This window comes from Diceros bicornis, chromosome 39 (assembly GCF_020826845.1).
Source record: "Diceros bicornis minor isolate mBicDic1 chromosome 39, mDicBic1.mat.cur, whole genome shotgun sequence".
NCBI classification, from domain to species: Eukaryota; Metazoa; Chordata; class Mammalia; order Perissodactyla; family Rhinocerotidae; genus Diceros; species Diceros bicornis.
In genome coordinates, this window is record NC_080778.1 from 17,694,282 (window position 1) to 17,713,841 (window position 19,560).

At 41.2% G+C, this 19,560-nt stretch overlaps 1 protein-coding gene across 4 annotated transcripts in view; it reads right to left on the reverse strand.

The window, feature by feature from the left end:
- The window catches only part of MTHFD1L (methylenetetrahydrofolate dehydrogenase (NADP+ dependent) 1 like), a 209,112-nt gene that overhangs the window by 151,113 nt on the left and 38,439 nt on the right, over positions 1–19,560 (reverse strand). For 3 of the 4 annotated variants that reach the window (XM_058534152.1, XM_058534153.1, XM_058534154.1), the window contains exons 8-11: positions 17,250–17,361; positions 9,673–9,764; positions 7,807–7,904; positions 4,901–5,074 (exon numbers count right to left, since the gene is read on the reverse strand). In XM_058534152.1, the coding sequence (XP_058390135.1) occupies positions 4,901–5,074; positions 7,807–7,904; positions 9,673–9,764; positions 17,250–17,361 (476 nt within the window). Of the gene's footprint in view, positions 1–4,900; positions 5,075–7,806; positions 7,905–9,672; positions 9,765–17,249; positions 17,362–19,560 lie in introns of those variants that run through there. The other variant, XM_058534155.1, reaches the window with a different exon arrangement.

Below are 19,560 nucleotides of genomic sequence, written 5' to 3' on the forward strand. Positions count from 1 at the left end.
AAAGGAGAGCTCCAATAAAAATTTACTTCACCTCATTCCTGCATTTGGTATCAAAGTTTGGTTTAATTGCTGTCCCAGGATCTTTAGCTCGGATTCCAAATTATCAAGTTGACTTAGAAAAGACCAAGCGCCATGGCAACCTAATTTCTTTTTCCGTAAGAGCTTCGAGTTTATGGAGAGGGAATTGTAATTTTTGTTCATTCCTTCCTCAACTTCTCCCAGCAGACTTATCTGCTCTTGCTGATATCCCAGAGCATTTATTGTGTGTTTACGATATAACTTTTCAGAGGGCATTATTATAAGATTCCTGACATGTCTGCTGAAGTGAAGGACTATGCCCATTCTCCTCGCACTTCTGTCACCTGTCCAGGGCACTGAGGAGCAAAGAACAGGTGACCAAGGAATGATACCTTTTCTAAGACAAACATTTATTGTCAACTACAGTGAAAATTTATCGAAGCACTCTGTGACAACTTGGACATGATCTAAAAGAAGTTTACCATTTACTCAAAGGTCAAAGAGATCGCTTACGCAGAGAGAAGTCGCAAAACTCTGAACCGCTCTCAAAAATCTAGAATCTTGTTCAACACTATTATTGCCATTAGCCATGGGTCCAACCATGAACTCCAAAACTATATGTTCATAGCTTATATGAACATATATCAGCCATCCCAGGCATCTTCATGATTTGGAAGATTTTTAAAAAGCCTGGTATTATCTAGCGATAAACTCCCTAGTCCGTTTGGTTGTGTTTCCCATCACACTTGACTGAGTAAATAGTTCCAAGGCCCTGTCAGTAGTGGTTTCTTCTAAATTCTGCAAGAAGTACAAATAAAAGAAAAACTCACAGATAGTTAAATAGTTACCCAAAATCTTAGAAAAGTTAGTAAAAGTTATTTTTATACTGACAAAAATAATGAGTTGAAACATTAAAAAAAAAAAAGAAAAAAATCAAATCAGGTATTTGGCTCTCTACAGAAAAAAATGAAGTGACATGAATGATTTTCATTTTTCTTTAACGGGAAATTCAGTCTACTCACAGACCAGTTTGGGTTTCTTTTTTAACTGCTGTGTCCAAGCAATTCAGAGCAGTTCTAGAAACTTCTGCACAGAAATCGGTAATGGAAGGACGGATGGAGACCGATCCCGCACACACATTCAACGCCCTCCAGCTGCACTCCGAGTCAAGTTCTCAAACAAATTCCTTTTCATTAGTGTAACTGGGAAAATATGTAAAACTCAAGAGCCCCTCAGATTCTTCTGGCATATTTCCTTGAACAATTCCCAATACTTCTCATTTTGTCAGGCAAAGCAAATACAGTGATGTGTAGGTGTAAATACCATGCGATGTGACGCTGATGAATCACAGATGATTCTGATAGAGTAAGAAATTCTCAAGTTTGAAGAACGGCTTTTTAAAATGAATTAATCTGCTCTACATTTGGGTTATTAATAGTAAAAGATTTTTCTTGAAAATCTCATTTTATATTTTAATCCCACTGATGATACATTTAAATCACATTTATACATACATTCAAATGTACAATAATATATTGTTATTTAGGTTTATTGAAAAATTACTAAGTATTTGAATTTTAAAGCATGGAAAAGGATTTGTGTTATAGTATTCAGAAAAAAGGCAGGACACAAAATGCTATTTATGACATGATCTCAATGCATAGACAAAATCTTGAAGGAAATATAAACAATTTTAATACTTCTGAGTAATGAGAGATTTAGTTTTCTCCCTTCTTTTGCTTTTCTTTATGTTAAATTTTTATACAATAAGCTGATATTTTCAGAATAAAAAAGCTTTCTGGAAAAGGAAGCGATTCTCCATTTAATGGAGGGGTCATATATATTTTTAAGGAAGTTGCAACAGCGTGTATAATGGTTTGCTAGTGTCATTTTTACTTTTTACTGACCAAAAGTAAACATATGGAAGTGATTTTTATTTCAAGTGAACTCTTCATTTTAGATTAGAAATAAAATGATAGCGTTCTAAACTGCTCTCAAGCATCCAGCCATTAAAAGATGAGATAAACATTTGTTGTGTTCATGGGGGAAGTTTATTCCTCCCTTATAGAATACAGTGTGGCATGTATTTTCTAAAAACCATCAAGCTCTGCTAGAGATGCATAGGTATCTCAAAATCCTACCCTCACAGCTTTTTTTTTCAACGCAGTTGAAAAGAACACAATTTAATTTTTGTTCCTTCATCAGTCTTTGTTAAGTAAGGGAACTCATACCACAATGTTGGAAAAAGAATGTTGATCTCTTGGGGTTAAATTTGTACTTGAGAACTCAAGTTTAATTTTCCTCTACAACGCGGCAGCCCGGCTTCTTCAGCTCAGTTACACACAGCAACGCTAGCAGAGAGACGGTGTGGAGGAAGGTTCTACTGGGTACGGACAGACACGTAGCCGTAATCCTAGGTAGCCATGCCAGCGGTCACTCTCTAGCACGTGGCTGGAGGCCAGGCCGTGACATACGATGTCAAGGAAGAAATCTGATGACAATACAATCAGAGCTTGTGTACAAAAGTATCACTTCTGTGATCCCAGCTAAGGCCACGGACATGTCTAGATCTGCTTTTTTATTTCCAATACTGACAAGCCCAAACCTGAGTAAATCACAGCCATGCCATACGAAAAACTCCTGCAGGATTCTTCCTTTGCAAACTGCGAACACACCCTCCTGAGTTTTCCTTAGGTCTTCCTACCCTAAACAAGGTGAGAAAACCAGCAAACCTACCTACCAAGATCACCTAAAGCCTGGAGGAAGAAAGGCAAATCCGCAGACAAGACGCTAAAGTTGCTTCTGAAGTTCTCAATGTCCAAGAGTTTGTTGATTCACTGCAAACAAAATTGCATGGAGCATACTTCCATAAAAGTAACACTGACTAGATGTGTGCTGCAAACTCTGGGCCCTAGGAGTCCCCCCCAGGCAGCTGGCTCCTTTCACAGATCTGTCCCAGAGGACGCCTGCAGGCGGGACCAACATGTCCCCTCAGCAAGGAGCTTTCCTGCAGCTCTGTTACGGGGACACTGGGGTTGGAAAGGACCCCATTAGGGTCGGGACCCCATTAGGGTCGGGAGTCAAACTGTAAGTGAGCTGGGAAGCCTGAAGGAGAAGGCTTAAGCCAAAGGCAACTGAGGTGCTACAGCAAGGGATGAATTCCTTAAAACGACAGCTGCCGAGTGACTCTGAAAGATTCTGGCTGTCCACTCCTCTTACAAAACCGTAACAGAAGGAGATAAGGAAAGAGGAGGAGGATGGGGGGGAAGGGAGAGGGAGAGGAGACATGAAGAAATTATTATGCCATTAAAGAGGTGACACTATGGATGATATCTTGCTTTATTTGTTGTTTTAAAAAACTGAATTCACCTCTAGGCATTTTTCCTAGGGAGACACTGGCCAAACGCACAAATACGCATGCCCAAGGCTGTTAATGTTAGTGCTGTTATAATGGCCAAAAATGGGAAAGAACTTCAGTGTCCATCAATAGAGAATTGGTTCAATGAATTATGGGACATCCCTATGATATTTTCAAATCATTTAACTGCCTCAATACACTTGAAGAATTAGAAACATGCAGTACTATCAGCAGCTTAGTCACAGCAGAGCCTCTCAGTGCTAGAAAAACATGGAAAATGGAATCCACCCTCATCCCAGGCATTTTTACCACCCCCTGCCCCTAGGACCCCCTTCCACAGCACTTTAAGAATCTCAGCTGTGAGTAGTGGAATGTTATGTAGTCATGAAAAAGGACAACATAGCTCTGCATGGACTCACATGGAGCCAGGCGCACGACACACTGTTGACTAATCAAGTCACCGACAGGACAACACATGTAGGATGACCTCATTTATGAAATCTGTTATCAGTGTCAAGATGGTCTCAAATGTTAACAGCCGTTTCCTCTGGGTGGTAGGATTCGGGATGTTTTACTTTCTTGTTTATACTTTCCATATTTTTGGAATATTGTTACAATGAGTATGCATAATTTTTATAATTAAAAAAGAAATAAAGCACTTAGACTAATAACGAAATATGTAAAAACAAAGTTAATGATGAGACAAGTCCAGTTACAAGAAATGTCTCTGCCTGTTAACAAACAGATTTTTGAGCCTCAAGCCTTGGCCTCTGTATCATTAGCAAGTCCATGTAATGCAATTTCAAGACAACAGAGGAATTTATATGGTCTCTTGATGTTCCCTTAGGTCACATTGAATGAATATTTGAAATCCCTTGTTTTCTATCATTTTTCAGCTAGTGAGTGTATTTCTTTTTTAAAAAGAGAGAAAATAAAGCAAACAATCTTTTTCACAAGAACTGCACATTTGCCTTTTATAAAATGACCAACCAAATGAAAATGGCCAACATTAATTCTGAAATGCAAGAAAAGAGAAATAATGAGTTTTTGTAATACAAATACAAAAATAAGAAAGATTAATGATATTAATAGAGAAACATGAGTTTCACAAAATTATCTGTACATTTTCCATTAAACTGTTTTTTTCTAAGGAGAACACAACAAAAACTGCTGCTTGGTTCAAAATATTTTACCTTCAATTCTTACTTTGATTTTTATCATGAAAAACTAAATGAAAAATCCAAGGTGGAACAAGGGTGATCGAAATACATTATGAGAAACAGAAAATAAAGGGCTGGATCGGGAACTCCTTTTGCTTTATCCTTTGTGGAGGAGACTAATTTGTTTTGCACTGAAAATAAAAACTTACCTCATGTCCAATGAAGGAATGCCAATTGAAATGGACAAAAAAACGTCACATTTGAGAAAAGGATGAATTTGAGGGCTGTGACGACAGATATAAAGACAGAAGAGAGTTTTATAAACATGTCTTCTTCGTAAAATAGATTTGAAAAGTGGTCTTACCCAGCCACTAAAACATATTTTCCATCTGCTTGATCCTTGAACCTCTCCAGCAGGGACAAACGTACTTTGGCTTTGCTTTTGCCGTAGATTTCAATTTCATCTGGAAGCAATCCTATCTCCTTGGCAAGGACATCCACGGCTTTTGGAGTCTGGGCTCTTGAAATCTCAATATCACTGGGGGGAAACACATAAGAGGCAAGAGTCTTCTCAGCTTAGGTGGTCGCTGCTCGAGTGAAAAACAGCCAGACACCATGCCAACAATTAAATCAGTGCAATGGCTTTGTGGTCCTTTCTCCCAAGTAGTATTAAGCACAACTGCTAACAATTAATGTGCATGAGAAAATGGTACATTTCTTTAGAGAAGCAACTCTTAAAAACTCATAAAGATCCTAGAATTCTGCCCAGGTACAAAGATAACATCTACATCATAAAAGATGAAACCTGTCTATTATAATGTGTCCAAAGGCCTCTTATAAGTATAAATCCATTTCAGAGTACGATGCTTTCTGTGGGTCATCACTGTATTGGCTAACCACGAATAGATGGGCTATTGCATAATGTTCTTACTGGGCTAGCCTCATGCGTCCCTTGGCTATTCAAAAATGTGGAAATGCTATTTTGTTTTATCTATGTCCATACTTTCCCTCTCTCTTTCCTATTTCAAGTCCAAAATTGTATTTCAAATGTTTAATTAATTACATAAATGTCGGTAAGTGGACCCAGTGCCCGAAGCTCAACTGCAGACACAGGAAATTTTAGGAACCCCAGAGTGTTGCTGGGCAAATGATTTAACTCTTCTATTTTACTGGCAAGATGAGAACATCGCTGCTCATCTTACAAGAGTGCTATGAACAGCAGCCTGTGCTGAGCTTCTCAGAGACAGCCTTGTGGGGTTCCTGAGCTCAGCCATTTCTCTTACTGGGGGTTCAGGCCATCCATCTGTCTGTCTGAAGAGCTGTTGGAGTGAGACCCGGCAGGCACGAGCCAGGGCTTGGGAGAGCAGGCATCAGACACTTTGTCTTACAGGCTGCCTTCTGAGAAGACAGCACTTCCCTGACTCGTCCTGGAGCCCTTATTTGGGGGCACAGCAGTCTCTTTGCAGTGGGCGGCTGATCACCCTCTCCACTGGCAGGCAGCCTCTGCTCTAGTATTTTCCTGTTGCTACAGCTGACAAGCTACTCTCAGCCCCCATACTACCCTCCATGAACCCACAGGCATCTGACCTTGGTGCAAGAGATAACAGTAATCCTATCTCCAACCCCGACCTTTCTGAAGGGCACTAGAGCAGCTTGGAGAGGGGAGAGAGCATGCTTCGGGCCAGACGTGGGCTGAGCTCTGCGCCTCCAGTCAGGTAGTAATCCCTTCCCCAGGTTCGCCTGAATTTTCCTTTCCAGTTCTCCTCCCCGCACCGCCTCTCACATCTCTGTCTACGCTCCTACTTGATTTTTGCTTTTCTGGCTATATTTTTTTCTTTCTCCCCTGCCACAATCTCCTACATTGAAGAGCCCACTCCTGGAAAATCCCCAAGGTTTTCTCTTCGCTAGCTAAGGAGTGATAGTGACATTATTTTGACTTTTTGGGTGATTTATAAACTACTCAGCCTGCCTTTCTTTCCCCAGTGGCTCTAGAAGTCAAATTTGGTTAAGCAATCAAAGCACTTTTTCCCCCAAGTAGAATTTATTTTGATTTATACAAAGATTTTGGTACACGATTTGGCGGGGTCCATCTTAATTTTTTTTAGCTCCCTCTAAGGAGAGTTGACTCGTTTACTTGTAAAAATCAAAGTCCTATAACAACATAAGTAACTTCAAAAAATAAGATATTTGATGAAACAGACTGTACAACCTCAGGGATGATACTACAAAGAACAACATTCCTTGGAACCCATGTATTGATGAGCACAGAAGATGAGTCAGATGTTTAGTCTATTTCAGGGGTGAAAACATAGCCTGGAGGGTTTCACCAGCCTGGTGGGTATAATCAGACCATAGCGTTCAGCTGACTGCCCAAGGAAACAGAGGTCAACTCTAAAAAGCAACTGGTTATCAAGTGAAAAATTAGTCAATTACTGGAGGGTTTATCTACTGACACTCTGTGTATCCCAATGCTGGTGGACGGAATCATGTGGGGATGGGCTGGCATGATGCACGCCCTGCATGAAGGGGCCTGGGCCAATTCACTGGAGGGGAGGCAGCCAGAGAGGACTCATTAGGAGGCTGGAAAGTGCATTTCTCGGGCTCAGATATCATATCTAACTAATTGCTCTAAATCACATGCTGAGACTATGTCCTGCAGTCTGTATTTCCACATTTATACAGAAAGAATATGTAGCTTACACTTCATTAAATACCACTGAAGAAAACACCCATCTGGACTCTCACAGAGCATCCTGTCACATAAAGGATATCACCACATTCTGACGAGAGCTGAGCTCACTTCCCACATGGAATGGAGTTTGGTTTCACTGATCATTTACCCCCAGAGTAGAAACTGACCTGGCCCTTAAGACCACGCTGACGTGTGTCTTGGGCATTTCTAACACTAAAAAGCATATTCCAAATATTACATTATTGCATTTTGTCAAATCCAAGATGCCATTATTTTGTGGACCGCTAAGAAGAAAAAACATTGGCATTCAACGCAGAATACGTCATCAACGGTAATGTGCCTCCTGATCCCAGAAACGAAAAAATATGCATCCTAGGATTGATAGAAGATGGTAACAATGTTCATTACTACTTATTTCGGAGGACTTGATAGAAAAAATCGTGCAGCGATTTGATTAGAGAAAATTATCTACCGTCAAAGCCATAATACCAGGGGCTGTGTCCCCACCCAATGGATAACTTCGGATATCTAAGGCCCTTTGGTGAGCTGACATCAGTATACACAAACCTCCCGGATACCTCGGTACGGGGGAGAGAGGCTGAAGTTCCAAGCAGTGAAGTTGCCACCTGGTGTACTGCTGCTCACGAAGCCGTCTCCTTCCACTGTTGACTACGCTCTTCAGTAGGGGCAGAAAGGAAGGCATGTCATAAGTCAAAGCTGACAAGGGCCGTAAGTAAACTATGAAAATATTGGTCGGGGGTGTTATGCCATGAGACAGGTTACACAGTTGCACCACAACCCAAGTGAAGATCAGGAATAACTTTATGCACGTGTAATTAAATTTGTAGGTTTGTCTTAAAAAGGAAAATGTGAGCTGCTGCACCATGAAAATAGTTTAAGCAGTCGCTAAAGACATCCAGTGCATGGATGAAATTATACTGGCATGTAATCTTCATCTCAACTAGAAAAAAAAAAAAAAATGAGGAAAACAGGAGATTGCATGAATGATCAGCTTCCAGATCCAGCTTCCAAAATCTGTAACACCATTTCAAGTACAATCCTTCTACAGTTGATATAACAGGACAAGCAAACTGAATCATTAAATAGTGATACCAGACACATACATAGAAATATATAGAAATAAAATTTGGCTTGAGTTGAAATGTAACACACAATCCTTACAGAAACATATTATATGCCATTTTGAAGTGAAAAGTTATAATTGTGTATTACCATGTGTGTAGGAAAGAAAGAAACTAAAACTTGCTTCTGTTTAATTCTAATGTGGCAGAATTAAAGGCTCAGGTTTCTTCACTGCTATTTAATGCCACTGCTGGCAGACACCACCATGGCAGGTTCCAGCACCAACAGAACACGAGAGCTGGAGATCTTGGCCTTTAGGTCACATAGATGGTGGTGGTTCAAAACGACGTCCACAGATTCTTTAACACTCCTGTCTTCAAGAGGTGAGCCCAATTCCCTTTCCCTTGAATGTGACCTAGACTTGGTGGCTCGCTTCTAGCAAAGAGGAAAAAAGCAAGTGGTGGCATGTGACTTTGAAGACTGGGTCATAAAACCCACTGCGGCTTCCTCCTTGCTCTCTCCTCTGGATCACCCACTCTGAGGGAAGTTAGCTGACACGTTGTGAGCAGCCCTGTGGAGAAGTCCAGATGATGAAGAACTACAGCATCCTGCTAATAGCCAATGAGGAATTAAATACTACATGCCAATAGCCATGTGAGGGCGCCATCTTGAAAGTGATCCTCTGGCCCTAGGCAAGCCTTCAGATGACTGCAGCCCTGGCTGATCTCTTTTTTAAAATTTTTTAAAATAATTTTTGTTGTTGTTGTTGAGGAAGATTCGCCCTGAGCTAACATCTGTTGCCAATCTTCCTCTATTTTGTTTGTGAGCCCACAAGACAGCATGGCCACTGAGACAAATGGTGTAAGTCCGTGCCTGGGAACTGAACCTAGGCCACAGAAGCAGAGCATGCCAAATTTAATCACCAGGCCACCGGGGCTGGCCTCCCGCTGATCTCTTGATTTCAACCACATGAGAGATTCTGAGCCAGAACCATCCAGCTAAGCTGCTCTCAAATCTCTGACCCCTAGCAACTCTGAGATTACAAATGTTTATTGTTTTAAGTTGCTAAATTTGGGGGGTAATTTATTACATAGCAATAGACAACTAATAACGAACCCTGCTTTGGGTCACTCCCTCACACCTCATGGGACCAAAGGCAACTAACTTAATTTTTCTGTCTCCATTTCCTCATCTCTCAAATGAGAATAACATTTTCTCACAGGATTGTGAGAATTAAATGACATTACGTGTGTACGGTATTTAACAGTGTGTCTGCTAAACAGCAAACACTCGCAAAATGTTAGCAACTATTAATCAAAGCTCTAAACTCAAAAATTCTCAAACAGCTGTGCCAAACTCACCTGGATCCGCAGAGCGGCAGCAAGGAGACTCACATCATCGTCTGCAATAAGACCACCAAAATGTACCGCGGGAGAACCACATCCAAGCTTCCCTGTAAAAAAATTGAGAAAAAAAGGACTGTCAGCATATTGGCATTGATAACCAACTGCTCCTTGTAAAAAGCCAGCACACTGAGTGCTGTTCCCATTTTCAACCAAGGACGTTAGGATGTCAGCAATAAGTAGGCCACAGTCCCTGACACAGCCTTGGGGTTCTTGATGGGGCCACAGACTTTAAGAGTCAGACTGGATTAAAATTGTGCCTCCACCTCTTACTAACAATTGTGACTTTGGGCCTTTTAATTAATGTTAATCAACCTTAGAATTTTGTGAGAATTTAATGTGATATATAGTATGTAAAGTGCTTGGCATATAGTGTGTATGTTTAAACAATACATATAAAATAAAAGCAATTTCACTTATGAATACAAAGTACAAGGAGGGGGACTGGGCTGGCCCAGTGGCGTAGTGGTTAAGTTCGCACACTCCACTTCAGCGGCCCAGGGTTTGCAGGTTTGAATCCCAGGTGTGGACCGACATACTGCTCATCAAGCCACGCTGTGGTGGCACCCCACATACAAAATGGAGGAAGATGGGCACCAACGTTAGCTCAGAGCCAATCTTCCTCACCAAAAAAAAAAAAAAAAAGAAGGGGGACTACAACTCCTCTAGGATGAGCCCAGCCAAAGTGTTATGCGAAAGATAAGGCCTTCTTTGATAATTTAAAAACTCCCTGAGAGCCAGCCCTGATGGTCTAGTGGTTAAAGTTCATTGCTCACCACCCTGGCGGCCTGGGTTCACTTCCTGGTGACAGAACCACACCACCCATCAGTTGCCATGCTGTGGTGGTGGCTCACATAGAAGAACTAGAACAACTTACAACTAGGATATATAACCATGCACTGGGGCTTTGGGGAGCCAAAAAAAAAAAAAAAAAAAGAGAAAGATTGGCAACAGATGTTAGCTCAGGGTAGATCATTCTCTGCCAAAAAAAAAATCCCTGATATAAAGTAATGTGACCAATTTTCCATCAACACTGAAAAATTACATTTTAGCATATTAATTTTAGAGATTACTTGGTTTTCAAAATAGAGTGGCATTTATAAGAACTACTTTTCCCTCCTTTAGTTGGTACTTACGAAGTTTATGAAAAACAAACACACATACAAAATGCTTTAGCCTACATCCTCCCGTAGAGAAAAGAAACATTTATAATGGCAACTTTTTTGAATTAAGAAATTATCTTCTTCTTTTTTGGAACATTCTACTTATAAATTATCCATTCTGCTGACAGTCCTTTGCAAGAAAGAGCAGAAAACACTTAAGAGTAAGTGTTCTGTGATGTTCTATTGTCAAATGTATTAAGGGCGTTGGAAAATCATATCCCCCAGGTACTGTTTAAAGATTAGCAACACTACAGTTTTATAAATCATATTTAGGCAAAAGCTAAGAGTCTAGAGAATGAGAGATTTGTTTTGTTTTGTTTGAACCACTAGAGATCTAATCTGAAGGTCTTGTCCAACCACTATGGAAAAGAAATATGCTTCTCTCTTTCTTATCTCTATCTTTAAACGGAGGAGAAATAAGGAAAAGCTACATTCCAGGAGCTAGTATCAATTTATAAACGCATGTTCCCAGAACAGAATCACAAACAACCAGATGAATGAAGAATATTTCACCTACAGAATTACATAGTGATTAATTCCTCCCATAATCTCAGCCACCACCTTGCATAATATAGAACACAGCTAAAATCAACAAAGATTTTAAAACACAACACAAAATGAACATACACATATATTTTAAACTTTAGAAGACTCTTGTAGGAACCAATATTACTCTTTTTGAGGAAACAGTTACCTGAATTTCAGTAACGCTTTTAGATTCTTATTTTCTTCACTTTCTACTCTACTCAAGCCAATAAAATTGTCATGCTTTTTTTTTTTTTTTGGTGAGGAAGATTGGCCCTGAGCTAACATCTGTTGCCAATATTCCTCTTTTCTTTTTTTTTTTTTTTGCTTGAGGAAGATTGTCCCTGGGCTAACATCTGTGTCAACCTTCCTCTACTTCATATGTGAGATGCTATCACAGCATGGCTTGATGAGCAGTGTGTAGATCGGCGCCCAGGATCCAAACCCGCGAAACCCGGGCAGCCGAAGCAGAGTGCACAAACTCAACCAGTATGCCACCAGGTCCACCCCAAAGCGTAATGCTTTTTTTTTCCTTATTTTTGAGGAAGATTGGCCCTGAGCTAACATTTGTTGCCAATCTTCCTCTTTTTTTTCTTTTTTTCTCCCTAAAGCCCCAGTACATAGTTGTATGTCCTAGTTGTAGGTCCTTCTAGTTCTTCTATGTGGGATGCCGCCTCGGCATGGCTTGATGAGCAGTGAGCACCTCCACGCTGGGATCCAAACCTGCGAACCCCAGGCCGCAGAAGCAGAATGCACAAACTTAACTGCTACGCCACTGGGCCGGCCCCATGTAATGCTTTTTTAATGGAAAAATGTACAATGCTTATCTCAAGACAACTGGATCAGAAGTTATTGTTATTTTCTTCCGTGTACTATTCTATATTTCACAAATTTTCTATCACAAACATTGTTATTGCTTTTCTGGCAGGAATCAAGGTAATCTTAAAACTGAATTAAGCATTCTCAATCCAGATAATCTGAAGCAATTAAGATGACAACTCAGTGAATTAGGAATACGTTCTTAATAAATTTCATGGCTAAAGAGAATCGAGAAGGGAAATCATTACCTCACCGCCCTGCCTGTGTAGAGGTAGGGCTCCACCCAGAGGGTTGTCTACACTGGCCTGCGAGTCCAGCCTGGGTCCCATCCCAAACCAAATGGGTCTTTTCACTTCCCCATTAACTCCTGGTTCCTCCAGGGACAAGTCAATGAACCACTTTAAAAGATGGCCTTTTCATTTACAGTTTTTCTTATCATAACCCAACTTTCTACAATAAGAAACTTTAAGGCTAAAGTGTTACAATGCTTTCTCTGCAAATCAGAACAGCCTTTTCCCTGATGAGCTGTTCTGAGACCACCCTGGGAATTTTGCCAGAATAAATGAAGTGGGAAAAGGACCAAGACAAATTCTTCAGTCCTCCTGCCATCTCTGCTATATTGGAAACGTGTCAACTTTTCTGCTCACTGGCCCAGGGCACCCTTCTTATCACAAAATCACTGTACGAACCCGCAAACTGAACTCTGAACATTTTCTCCTACTCTAGGAGAACGAGTTATTCCAAAAAGATTTCTGTGAAGTTTTGAAAACACGAAGAGCTAAAAATTACAAATCAGTACAGATAGAACTTTCAAAAAACACTGGTGATTAGTGTTTAAGTTAAATCTATTAACCTTTCAGAATAAACAATAAAATGCAATCAACAAAATTTTAGTATCATTTTTGAGACAATGCTCTCGAGAGTTTCACTCGGCTTAAAATATCTGAATTCCACCATCAAATGACAGTGTATTACTATTTTTTAAAGGAATACAATTAAGAAACTTCAGAGAAAGGAACATAATTAAAATATTAGTATCGACTTAGAGAAGCAGCTTTTTTGAAATCACTGAAACCAAATCAAGAAGGAATTAATACAGTTTGCATATTTTAAATGGCTTGAACCTTTTAAAAACATCAAATATATTGCATTGAAAACGAATTAAAATTTGAAATGAAAAATTGGCAATAATATATCTCAGGGATGGGTCCAAAAGATCCAGAATTTCCTGGAAAAAATTTAAGGAAAATAGGTAATAGATTCAAAAGTCATAAGCAAATATCCTTATTTTATTCTAAGTGCATTAGGATAATGATTAAATTACATGCATGCCTAATTTCTCTAATGCTGCCTATCTTACATTCTCAGAATATCATAGGACTTCTTCCTTCCTTGGGCTTGATTTTTCAAATATTGAAATATTCTGCTTACATGATGCCCCAAAATTATTTTGTGTGCTGGTGGCGTGGCTGCAATGCAGTGGAGCGAGCCTGCGGAGGGAGTGGCCCAACATGATTGGCAGCTGCTATGAAAGAGCGGCTGTACCTGAGGTGGTATCTCATTACTCCTCCCCACAGCCTTGCTCCCATCTTACCCACAAGGAAACTGAAGATCAGAGAGCTTAAGTTATTTGCTCAAAGTCACACAGCCTACTAGTACAATGCAATTAAGAGTTAAAAAGCAAACCAAAACTCTCTCTTCTTCTTGAGTCAGATCAATCCTGATTCCAAATTCCATGCTCTTTCCACTACAGGGCCATAAGAGGGAAGGCTCTTGGTCCCTCAGGATGCCCCAGCTCATTAGCATGAGCCCTGGGATGCAGCCCGGGCTTCTGCCCCTGCTCCTCACTAAATGGGATTATGTTTGCTTAAAATGAAGCTGTCAGCTCCTCTGATCCACAAAGTCGCTGTTTTGATGCTGTTCTCTGGGCTGGAGATATCACACCCGCTTCTCCCTTGTCTGATTTGGTACATCAGGAAATAAGCCCTAATACTGGGGTACAAAATGGTCTTGCTGGGAGGGAATTCTGCTCTTTAGCAAACAGAGCATTACAAAATCACAGCCCACTTCCTTCACTCAAAATAATTTTTTTAATAATAAAAAAATTTAGTTATTCTTACAGCTGGAAAACTGAACACTGATATGACCCTGTTTTAAATCTAAACATTAGACTCATGCCATAGAAAAGTGAACAGATCCAACAAGTTACTTGTAATTGTTTTCCAAGCACTGCTTCTGGGATATCAGCCATCGGGAAAATCTCTCCTGGGATTATACATACAATAAAATGCCTCTATAGAATTACCTCGTCATAAATCACCACATCCCATCTATTTTTACAAGGGGGGAGTGGAACCCTGTACCATTAAGATGAGTACGAAAATTTCATTATAAAACCCTGCCTTCACCGAATCACAAGTATATTAAAAATTGTTTTGCTCTTAAGTTTAAATAAAAGCACCTTTCCTTTTAATAATGCTTGGAAAACTCTATTCATTTGTTTAAAGGGGCAAGATGATATATAAAGAGGGGAAAAAGACTTTCTCCAATTTACTTATAGATTGAATTTTCATACTAATCAAAGTTGCCAAAATGAAAACTGTGATGATTGAGAAATATAATGTTATAAATAGTACCAACTGGAGAATGTTCATCCATTTAAGCAGCATAGCATTTTCCATCTTTGTCTTGCTCTGTCGGCCCTGTTTTTACGTGAGAGACAAGTTCAAGGGAATGTCTAAATCTATAACTAACTTAAAATGCAATCAATCAGAGTACAATTCTGAGTCCACGTTTATTCGCTCATTCAACACGGTATTTACCGAGTGCTTACTATGCATCAGGCACTATTCTGGACACTGGGTATTCAAAAATCAACAAGAAAACGGCCACTACTGGACCAGACTAATTTAAAATAACCAACTGTTGGGGGCCGGCCCGGTGGCCCAAGCGGTTAAGTATGCGCGCTCCGCTGCGGTGGCCCGGAGTTCACAGGTTCGGATCCCGGGCGCGCACCGACGCACCGCTTGGCAAGCCATGCTGTGGCGGCGTCCCATATAAAGTGGAGGAAGATGGGTATGGATGTTAGCTCAGGGTCAGTCTTCCTCAGCAAAAAAAAGAGGAGGATTGGCAGATGTTAGCTCAGGGCCGATCTTCCTCACCAAAAAAAAAAAAAAAACCCAACTGCCATCAGTCTACATGCAGAATCATTAAATCAAAACATAATGCCTTAGTCTTTTTTTTTCCCCAAGAGAATCAAAATATAATGTTTTTAAGAATGCCTTTAATAAAGGTCCTAAAAAGAAACATAAAAATAAGGCACAATTTCATTAATAAAAAATATGTCACTTTCATATAATCACAGGGATTCCAAAAGAACAGTGAAGTTGACTCTCCTATCTCCAGACAGGATTGTGCCAAAATTGTCCTAAATATATAAACTCTAATAAAAATATAGCAAGTAAATACTACAGCAAAGAAGCATTCATTTAAAAAAAAAAAATAATGTCGTAACTGACCTTCCTAATCTAACCAGGATTCTGAGCAGAGGAGCAAATCTGCCATGTCCACCATTGATGGGTTAGGCATTGTTTTTTTCAGGGAAAAAAAAAAGTTATACTCAGAAACTACATATACTTCCAAGAAGTTATTTAGCACATGCCTTCTATTTGCTAAAAAGAGCCATCAATCCTCTCTATTCATATTACACTGCACTTCTAATTGCTTCCGTCACCCGTGTACTCTCCATCTAAGAGCTGAGTACATGAGCATTCTGGGAATTTCCTGAGCATCTCACCTTGCACTCTCCAATCCATCTCACCTCCTTCAGCCCCAAGGGGTTTTTAATCTGATTGGTCAATTCTGGGAGGAGCTACCTTTCCTAGAGGGGAGGGTCCAATATTTCTCTTTTTAAAGAAACAACTATCTGAATTTCAGTAACGCTTTTAGTATATTATTGTCTTTGCCTTCTATTATATTCCAATAAAATTAAGTTTAATACTTTTTTATGGAAAAATGTAAAATAGTTATCTCAAGGTGCCTAGGTCAGAAGTTATACATATTTTAGTCTGGTAGGTTCCAGGATCTAGACTTCCAGTGTGGTACCAGCAGAGGGGAAAGAGGGCTGAGGCGCCCACGCATGCTGGCCCGAGTTCTGACCAGCTTTGAGGAAAAAAAAACGCTGGCCTGGAGTACAGTCCTCCTCTCCACACTGAAATTTGGAGGCGGAAGGTTAACAAGGAAGGAGGGTTCCTTCGCCTCTCTCTGCCAATGTCTTGCACACAAGTTACTCAGGAACTTGAGGGAGTCAGCTGGGTGTGGTCCAAAGCCTTCTTAGCCTCAGAGCGTCTTTCTGTGAATGAGAAAAGGGTCTTGCCTCTGAGCTTGCTCCTACGGGCCCCTTGGCTGGGAGCCCTGGCGCTGGCACAGCTCGAGCTCCCCTAAAGGTGGGCCTGGTGGGGTCCAGGGCATTCCTAGATCCCTTGGAGAAATACCATCAAATATCCACACCAATCCTAAGACAGTTTCTGTTTCTAATGGTGACTCGCACACTGTTCTTTGGGGCTCCAAGAAGTGCTTGAGGGGTCACTGCAGGGAATCAGGGAGACGTGAGGGCTGGTCTCCATTCCCATCCCTCCCAACAACTCTGTTTCCATTTTACCTGTTGAGATTCAGCTAAGATTTCTTTGAGAGAAAGGATTCTGCTGCTTTCGTACAAAGTATCTACTTTAGGTCACACCCTCCTTGACTGCTTGATGCTGGAGGGCAGCAGGGGGACGTTTCAATGCGGGAGGAGGAGGAAGCAGCCACTGCAATGGCACCTTGCCTTCTCCTTGCCCGACAATATGGTTCCAATATCAGGTGACCAAAAGGTAGGCACACCAACATTCTAAGTCTCCTATCCTGTGTACATATGTTGACAATGACCAACATTTCAGAAATATACTCTCTTCTGAATGAGGTTGACATTTCTCACAACAATCTTACCTATTTTTATCAGTGGCCGGGCACCAATTTTCAAACATTTACCTGATAGGAAGTCATGGGAACAGTTGAGAACAGTCGTTCCTGGTTGTATCCAAGACAGGGGAATCTCCTCCGGCTTGGGCAAGCCTAAGACCACAATGTCAGCCTCGTGAAGCTAGAAAGAAAAGAAAAACACCACATATGTTTTAATCTGTAGCATAAAGACCTGACTGACCATTGATGTCAAATGACCTCAAGGTAAGAGATGACCACTGCAGTTCCACAGTTTAGTTCCACACTGATGACGTGGACAGAATCACCTTACTAATTTACGAACGTAGCACATTCTAGGACAAACAGAACGTGATTATCACATCCTAGACAGAAAAGGAGACTTTAAAATTTCTTCAGGGTAGTACTTCATGTACACGATGTGGAATATTATCATTTACGTGTTTTCACCACTAACCGCGATATCAAGAAAAAAGACGGGACAAAGACAACTATCCTGATGGGAAGAGGAGCCTGAGAGGTACATGGGTGGGTGGCATCCTGATTCACGCAGCAGCTCAGGAGGAAAACAGGCGTCATTACAGCGAATCCCCCTGAAGATCTGACCAGGGCAGGGGGCCTGCCGGCCTGTGCAACTGCACAATCCAAATTAGACCCATATGGAATTTTACTAGATTCAGGGAAGTATTTTCAAGAGCTTGAGAAAGAATCTCATTTTCCTTGAGGCCCTGGTTAGTCTCCTGTCAAACTGCTAGTTTTTTTCCTGAGAAAATAGAAAGAATGCAATCCACTACTACGAAACACGTTCATCACGTCCGTCCTGATCGTATTTTGATAACACGGTGCTGGAGGAACATTCTGGTAGGCAGGTTACATAGAGAGTAGGGGAAGAGGTTGGCTCTGACCTCTGTCCCGGTACCAACTAAGCAACCGACGATCTCGAATTGGATCCACATGTGGAGGGAGAGAGGCGAGGAAGGAATCTTAGACCCAGGGGGGAAAACGGCTACAGTTGTGTGCGTCAGCCCAGTGCTGTTAATATTATCTCATTGAATATCCCAAATATGTGAGGTTGGTGTAACTACACCCATTTAACAGACCAGGAGACTGAGACTCAGCGAGTATCAGTACCTCTATGGTATGTCCTGTTTCCCCTAGCAGTCCCCATCTTGGAAATACTCTATGAGGTAGAAAGAGGGAAGCTGCCCACCCTCCCATCTCCAACGCTGTTGGTCCTTCCCCCATTGCTCTTTCCTCAGACTTTGACACCCTGCAACGGACTGCAGACTCTCTAGAATCAGAGTGGAAGACAAAACACAAAGCACCCCTGCTACCATTACCACCACCCAACCATCCAACAACCCCGTACATGAACAGGCCTCACACATCCTCATCCATTCCCAGCTTGGACAGGGTGATGGCTGAAGATCTCAGGGAAGAACCAGGTCAGCTCCTCAGCCTGGGAGTCTGTAACACTGTTTGGGCTGCATCAGCTAAAGTCTCTTAGGAGTCTTGAGACAAGAGATCGCAGTGAGGGGAAGCAAATCCATGACAGTCCTACCTGGTTTATGAACAAAAAAGCCCAGATCTAGGGCAGCCCCAAGTTCCCCTGATAGAGGAGGAGCATGGTAACAATTTTAATACATGTCTTTTCAAAGACTGGCTAAAGCCAACTTTTAAAAGTTGTTGTTAGTGCCGTCGAGTCCACTCCTAGTGACCCTGTGGACAGCAGAGTGGAATCCTCCCCAGCCTTGCTGCACCATCCTCTCTCCTTCCAGTGCTCTATCAGACAACGCTCCGTTGCTATTCCCAGGATCTTCATGGCCAATTTTTTCGGAATGGGGTGGCCAGATCCTTCCTCCTAGTCTGTCTTAGTCTGGAAGCTCCACTGAAATCTGTCCCCCATAGGTGACCCTGCTGGTATTTGAAATCTCGATGGCATAGCATTCAGCATCCCAGCAACAGGCAGCCGTCACAGTATGACAACCAACAGGTGGGGTGATGCGGGCCCGACCGGAAAACAAACCGGGTCATGGCAGTGAGAGAGCTGAATCTTAACCACTAGACTACCAAGGCTGGCTTTTAAAAATCAACATCCCAGATACTTGATCAATTTGATCATGCAAATAGGGAAAAGTGAACTAATATCCATTGAGTACTCACGAATGAGCCAAACAGTGCCCATTGCTTTTCAGCACCATACTTTATCAAGGCATGGGAAGAAGAAATTGTATCACATGGAAATGGTGTTGCATTGAAATGGTGCATCGACTATATTATAATCACATTAAAAAGAAAATAAGTTCTTACTGAAACGTTTGCCTAAACATATGCTACAAGGGCCACAACACTGTGAACCTGG